The sequence below is a fragment of the Macaca mulatta genome, chromosome 9, assembly GCF_049350105.2.
Source record: "Macaca mulatta isolate MMU2019108-1 chromosome 9, T2T-MMU8v2.0, whole genome shotgun sequence".
NCBI lineage: Eukaryota > Metazoa > Chordata > Mammalia > Primates > Cercopithecidae > Macaca > Macaca mulatta.
Genome location: NC_133414.1, coordinates 124,979,656 through 124,986,851, shown reverse-complemented (window position 1 = coordinate 124,986,851; position 7,196 = coordinate 124,979,656). Strand labels below are relative to the sequence as shown.

The window sequence follows — 7,196 nt, the reverse complement described above, 5'->3', positions numbered from 1 at the left end:
GGCTAGTTAATTAATTACACCTGGCCACACAAAGAACTGGTTGGGCAGGTGCTCCCAGCACTGCTGCCAGTTACAGAACTACAAGCAGCTGACAGGGAGGGGATTGGGAGAGCTGGCCAAGAAGCTGGGGAGAGCCTGCTGAAAGAAAAAGACAAGACCTAAAGTCTGATGATGGGGGTTGTGTCTGGGAATGTTTCAATTAGCTATTGTTGTGTAAAAAACTACCCCCAAATCTTAGTTGCCTAAAACAACAGTTTATTTTTTTTTCTCATGCTTTGGATTGGGCTTAGCTGGGTGGTTCTTCTGCTCTATGTGGTGTGTGCTGGACTGTCCAAGATGGTTTCTTCTTTGCTCATATGCCTGGTGCCGCAGATGGGAGATATGTTTCTTCAGTAACTAGGCACAGTGTCTGGCACCCAGGAGATTCTAGGGAAATGTTCAATGGTAGAATGAATAAATAAGGGCACACAAAAGGCGTGGGGTTTGTAAGAGAGAATAACTAAGTTATCTCATTTGGCATGCTGAATGGTGGGTGCTGTGATGGTCAGAAAGATTCTCAGGACGAGTAGGAAAGAATGTTCCCTGAGGATCTCCAGATGAAGTCAGGGCCTGGTCTTCTTTCTTGGCAGAAAGAAGGAGCTGCATGTAGAATGTAGCCTTTAGGGCCTGCTCAAATTGTAGAAACAGGGAAAGGTTGAGTGATCCAGTGGCTCTTGTCATCCTGGGAATCAGAGGGCAACCCTCCTTGCTCCGGATGGGAAATAGAAATTTGATTCCCATTCTTGCTTGAGTTTCTGGCTTTGCTCATTGGACTTTTGAGGGGATAGAGGGAAGAGGTGACATAGAAGAGAGTAGGAAAGTTAGGTGTTAAAAAAGAACTCCGGAGTATTAAGACAAATCCTAGGAGATTCGATCCGCTTGAAGTGCCTGAGGCCTCTTGGGGAAAAGGTAAAGGGAAATCAAGGGAGATGATCAGCTCTCTAGAGCACCAAGGGAGATTGGCGGCTGCTCCAACTACCAAAGAGGAATTCCACACAACAGTCAAAAACTTACTGAAGGAGGAGAGACCCCGCAGCTGGAGGACACTGTTCAATAGAAGAAACAAACATAATTTGAAGGAAATAAGCTCCTGTCATGCATTTCTCTCAATTCTGTAGATCCTGGTGACAGCAGGAGCCAACCCCTCCAACAGTAGCTGTGTTAGCTATCCATTGCCACCATAACAAATTACCAAAACTAGTGGCTTAATACAATACAGGCTTATTATCTTACGGTTCTGGAGGTCAGAAGTCTAAATCAAGGCATTGGCAGGGCTGCGTTCCTCCTGGAGTCTTCACCTGGTGAGACTTCCTGAACCAAAGTATATCTTGGGTCTCTTCCAAGTTAGACTTTCTAGAACTGCCACTGTTCAATATGATAGCCAGTAGACAGTTTGGCTATTAAAATTAAACACCCGGTTCCTTGGTTCCACTGGCCATATTTCAAGTGCTCAGTTGCCATACACTGTTACGCAGCGCAAGTTAGTTCTATTGAACATCATCACAGAGTTTTGTTGGCCAGTGCTGTTCCAGTATCAACAGTGCATGCTTGTGCCAGTCTCCCACCTGTCTAGCTTGTGCACACATCAGCCACTCCCAAGGCCATGAGGTATCCCTTTCTGTAAGATGGGACTTCCTATGGCCCTTTTAAGGGAAACACAGTTCAAGAGGAGATCCAACAGAATATGAAAGTTCTGATAATAGGATTCAGGCTTTAGTGCCTGGGGAAAGACCTCCCAAAAGAAATGCGAATGGAAGATGACTCGCTTATTTTGGGGGTAAACTCTCCTATCTGTAACGCAAGTTCCCATTCTGCCAGGCTCTGCCTCGAGCCCTCTTCTCTTCTCCAGAAAGGACATCAAGATTCCCACCTCTGTCTTCTTTTCTTTTCTTTTCAGACAGAGCCTCGCTCTGTCACCCAGGCTGGAGTATGGTGGTGCAATCGTGGCTCACTGCAACCTCCAACTCCCGGTTTCAAGTGATTCTCCTGCCTCAGCCTCCCGAGTAGCTGGGATTACAGGTGCACGCCACCACACCTGGCTAATTTTTGTATTTTTAGTAGAGATGGGGTTTCACCACGTTGGCCAGGCTGGTCTCGAATTCCCGACCTCAAATTATCTGCCCGCTTTGGCCTCCCAAAGTGCTGAGATTACAGGCGTGAGCCACCAAGTCCAGCCCCCCACCGGTCTTTTGTTCATCAGCTCCACCTTGGGAGAACCCGGGGCTGGTCCTGAGTGAAACAGCCTTGACTTTCCTCCTCCTCCCGCGGAGGCTTTTCCTCCAGCTCGACCCTCCGTGCCCTGACCTCTGTCTCCAAGGAGCTCTCAGGAAAGACAAAGCTACCCCTTCTCCTGTATGTGGGTTACTGTTCCTCCTGGGGAGAGGGCCGCTGCTGCACAAGTTACTTCTGAAAGCATTTCTCTAGAGCCAGGCATTAGTGAACTCCAGGCAGCCCCTCTTTCTTAGTGGGGGAATTCGGGAACCAGAGAACAGGTGAGACAGGTGGAGTTGCGGAACACAAGCCCCACCCTCTCCAGCGACCTGTGCCCACCCGGAACAGCCAATGGGAGAAGGCGCTGCCTTCTGAACCCCCAGGATTCAGCCAATCAGCAGGCGCGGTCTGTGCATGATCTGCGTCTACCTGGCCGTCCTGCTCCAACTTGTGCAGACAAAGGCTGTCGGGTGCGGGTTCCCGCCACGTTCTTCTCCAGCCAAGACCCTGGCCAGAGGACCACGCAGAGCTGGTGTGGAATGGTAGACTCGGGCCATCATTCTTCAAACACGACGTCCCAGGCCTCTCAACGACTCTGCCCTTTCTCTCTGCCAGGGAATAATGAAAATGAACTTGTCCTCTTCCTGAACGGACATATTTTACGGCTGACGCGGTCAGAGTCCTCTGGAGTTGACACCAGTGGAACCTCGGTGAAACTTCAGCGGGAAGAGGAACAGAGGGGTTCCTATTCCCCAAGTTGGAACTCCAAAGTACATTTTGAGCAGAAAACCCTATGTGAATGGTTCCTCCTGCCTTTTCTTGCCAATGATAAAAACTGTCCAGTCATCGCAGTGACATTAAAAACAACAACTCAAAGCAGCATGTTCCCATTTCTCGAACTTTTGCGCTGCTCAGTAAGAGGACGGGAAAGGGTGAATATCTCTTAACTCCAGGATGTCAAACTACATTTTCCATGGTTCAGTGTGATTTTCAATTACAAAAAAGGATAACACGCCAGGCGCGGTGGCTCACGCCTGTAATCCCAGCACTTTGGGAGACCGAGATGGGCGGATCGCCTGAGGTCAGGAGTTCGAGACCAGCCAGACCAACATGGCGAAACTCCGTCTCTACTAAAAATACAAAACTTAGCTGGGCGTGGTGGTGGGTGCCTGTAATCCCAACTACTTGGGAGGCTGAGGCAGAAGAATCGCTTCAACCCTGGAAGTGGAGACTGCAGTGAGCCAAGATCGAACCACTGACTCCAGCCTGGACAACAGAGCAAGACTCTGTCTTGGCTTTATTGTCCCCTTCTCCTTTCCATGACCTCAGAGCCTCTCATAATGACAAGATCCAGGCTTCATGTTTGGTTCTCAACTCAACTTTGGAAGTTAAGATGGAGATTTGCAACTCATTTCTTTGGAAGACAGGGGGATGGGAAAGAAATGAGGAAAGGAAGTGGAGAGAGAAGAAGAGAGGGAGACAAACTAAGCAGCACCAGAGAATGGTACATCTAGAAGGACTCCAGGGGGACCTTTTGTTTATCCAGAGGTTCTTGAGCCTTTAAACAGATAAAATAATGCCTCTCAAAGCCCTATGCCTTGGCATTCCTCTAACCTGCCTCCTCCTGAACACCCCAGGGCTCCTGGCACACAGTCTGCAAACCATGGATCTAACTCAACTCGTAAATATGCCCATGAGGAAACTGAGGTACAGAGAGGGGAAGTAATTAACTGGAGATGGGGTGGGGAAACGTTTCTCCAACATCATGTGATAGGCCTGGCGAAGCGGGGCCTGAAAGCTTAGAAGTGAAATGAGATGAGGACAGGGGATTGGGGCTGGTTTTGAAAGAGCTGACCACACTATGACCTTGAGGAACGTGACTGTGTGGACTGTGAAGAGCAGAGTTCCAGGAGGCTGGAGACCCCCACAGCTTCCTCAATGTTCCCGCCCTGTTTTTCATTAGCTGCTCTAATTCTGAGATCCCTCTCGAGCTCCAGGTTTATGGGTGTTAACTTCACACATAGATGGTTACAACATGTATGTTTGACTCAGGGACAAAGGAGACAAATGCTGTTAGCAGTCACTTTAGAGAACTTTCCAATCATCAGTTTAGAGCATGAGTGCAAGTGTGTTGCATACGATTCCTCACATTAATTCCACACCCATGACAGGCACTGCTAGTGAGTCGTACCACCTTTTCCTGCTCCTCCTAGATACAGCCTGAAAATTATTTTCCATACAGTGCTCTGGTCAGCCATTACCAATGAACCAGGAGCTGGCCCTTCAGATAAAATCTCTCTGCTCTTCCTGGTTTGTGGCTTTGCTGAATGTTGTCCTTGGCATCATGGCCACACACTTCTAAAGTCTGCATCTCAGGGGAGAAGCCTAGAACTGCATTTCCCAGAATCCCTTTCCCTGTACAGCTCCACATTACAGTCAGCCAATGAGAGGCACTGCTGGGAGAATTGGGAGGCGAAGAAGGAGAATCACTGTCATTCTCTGGGGGCAGCTGCAGCTTGACCCACGGGTAAAACTCAAAGCCTTGAGAATCGCATGCTCTGGTGCTTCTGGCTGTTGAGGTTGGTGGCTGCAGCCACCGCTGAGACTGCTGGGTTCTTTGCAGCTTCCGGGTGAGCTCCTGTAAATCACCAGTCTCTGGCAGCTGCTGGCCTGACCTTTGTTTCCCCAGCCTTTCCAGTGATTGTGCAAGTATCCAATTCCCTGTATTGGAACCCTTCCTACTTGGAATACCCAGAGTGGCTTCTGTTTTCATGACCAAACCCCCTGACAGCTACAGTTTCATCCACACCTTAAGGGCAGGGAACAGAACTTGGTTGCAAGATGAAAGATGGATGCTTGCTGCATTTGCTCCCCCTGTTTTCTGTTACGTCTGTGGCCCACCTACACAGAGTGCAGAAAAGGAAGCAATGACAGGGACACTGCCAAATGATCAAAATAATAGCATCATAGAATTTGCAGCCAGAGGACCTTTATACAGAGACAGCTGAGTTCTTTTCATTTTGTTGATGGGAAAAACTGAGGCCCGGAGAGGAAAGTAATGCCAGTTAGTCCCAGAGCTGTGGCTGGAAGCCAGGCCTGCTGACCTGGACCAGTTCTCATCCTTGGACCTCAGGATCTCAAATAAGGAGATTCACGTGAGCTTGTAAGTAAGGCACAGCCAAGCTGAAATGTGTCCCATGGCAGGCTGGTCTGTGAGCTGGTAAACACCTGGCTGTAATGGGAAGGTGAGTGATCAGAGATGAGTTCTGCAGCCTCCCCAGGATGGGGGAAGCAGGGTGTGGCAGGTCTCATGAAAGCATGAGAATATGTAAGCCACATTTCCCTAATCCTAACCCAACTATGGAAACCCTATCACTTTTCCATCTGGTAACAGGCAACTTATTTTAAAAACTCCTTGTTTCTGTATCCAGTTGTTGGAAACCATGTCGTGAAATTAAAATCAACAGTGTCGCTTGCTTTTTGTAATCATTCTCTTGCCTCCACCGGCCTTGGGCTTGTGGGCTGCATCAGAGCAGATTCCTAGTGGCAAGCCACTGATTTAGTAGAGACGGGATTTATTGGAAGACTATTGTGGAGCGATAGAATTATCAAGAGGGCAGGAGACCTGTACCTGGAAACTATCCCCTGCTCAGCAGATGCCACCGGGGATGCTGCCAAACCCTGGGGCCTGAGCTCCTACTGCCCCCACCACAGAGTGCCACACCCTCTTCTGGTGCTGCTCCTCTGAAAGTGGCTGTGACTGCCATGGGCAGGGCTGGAATGAATTCTTCACCACCTTTCTATTTTGTGATAACAGCTCCAGATGCAGACGCCCACTTTCCCTGGTCCTTGGCAGCAAGAGGGTCCTCTGGTGGGCTTTGATATTGGCCAGCTGCATGACCAATGCCCCTTGCACCATCTTGGTGGTGTGGCTCCCAACGCCCCTCTTCTCTCCATCAAGGGTTATTTCTTTTTATCCAAACTGCCTGAAAGCCTACAATAAATGGAGTTTCTCTGGACTCAGGGCTTTGCCTCCTATTAAAATATAAAGACTAAGAATGGATGAACAGCAATTCGGTTGTTTTCCAGAACACCCTCGTCTAGCCTTCTTACGTGGGATGGTGCACTAATATTTTTGGGACCCACACCTCTTGATAGAATGTCACTTACCCTGTTAGCCCTTTGGGAAACTACCTTTGCTTCCACTGAGGTGGGGGCCTAGTTGGGGAGAGGGTCACAGTTGCAGATCCCAGGAGTCCTGCAGTCTCTTTACTATCCCCTAGGAAAGCCCTGGGATGAAGCTAGTGTGCTGAGGACTCCAGAGAGTGGTTCATTCTGGGGGGTGTGCCTACATGCGTCCTCCTGAACAGTTTTCTGAACCTTTGGCCACTCGCTTTGGTGCTGGCTGAGATGGCCACACATTGTCACCACCACTTCTGGCTGCTAGTTTCTGTTGAAGGCACATGTCCTAGATGCCAGGTGCTGTGCTAAGCATCTAACCCCAATTAGCTCATTTAATCTTCTCCACTTAACAACTAAGACAACTGTCACCCAAGGCCACAGAGCTAGCACGGGCTTGGGATTTGAACCTAGGCAAAACCCACTCTCTTCCCATTATACTAGTGGCCTCTTTCCCAAAAATATAGCCTCTCCCTAATCCCACCCCCTCAATACCATACATAAGGAAATACAGAATTTCATTAGGCTCAGTTTCCCCCCAGGGGTCCAGTTGTTCTGGGAACTAGCCAATTCTTAGGGCACATGTGCCTACCTCACAGCTCAGGGTTTAGACGCTCTTGGGCCAGCAGGCAGTGGGGCAGCTGCTCAGGGGGCCTCAATGGGTAGGGACAGAACCTCACTAAGCACCTGTTAAGTGCTAGGGAGGCAGTAGGAGCTTTTCATGCCTTGGCACTGTGGAAATAAATGATACCAACCAATGAGAACAA

General features: G+C 49.2%; 1 protein-coding gene across 1 annotated transcript in view; it reads right to left on the bottom strand.

Annotated features, from left to right (window-relative positions):
- Positions 1-237: 237 nt before the first annotated feature.
- Positions 238-7,196, bottom strand: part of VTI1A (vesicle transport through interaction with t-SNAREs 1A) — a 397,110-nt gene continuing 390,151 nt past the window's right edge. Inside the window, exon 9 of the mRNA XM_077947502.1 lies at positions 238-426. Within this exon, the coding sequence (XP_077803628.1) occupies positions 390-426 (37 nt within the window). The 3' untranslated portion in view covers positions 238-389. The remainder of the gene's footprint in view (positions 427-7,196) is intronic.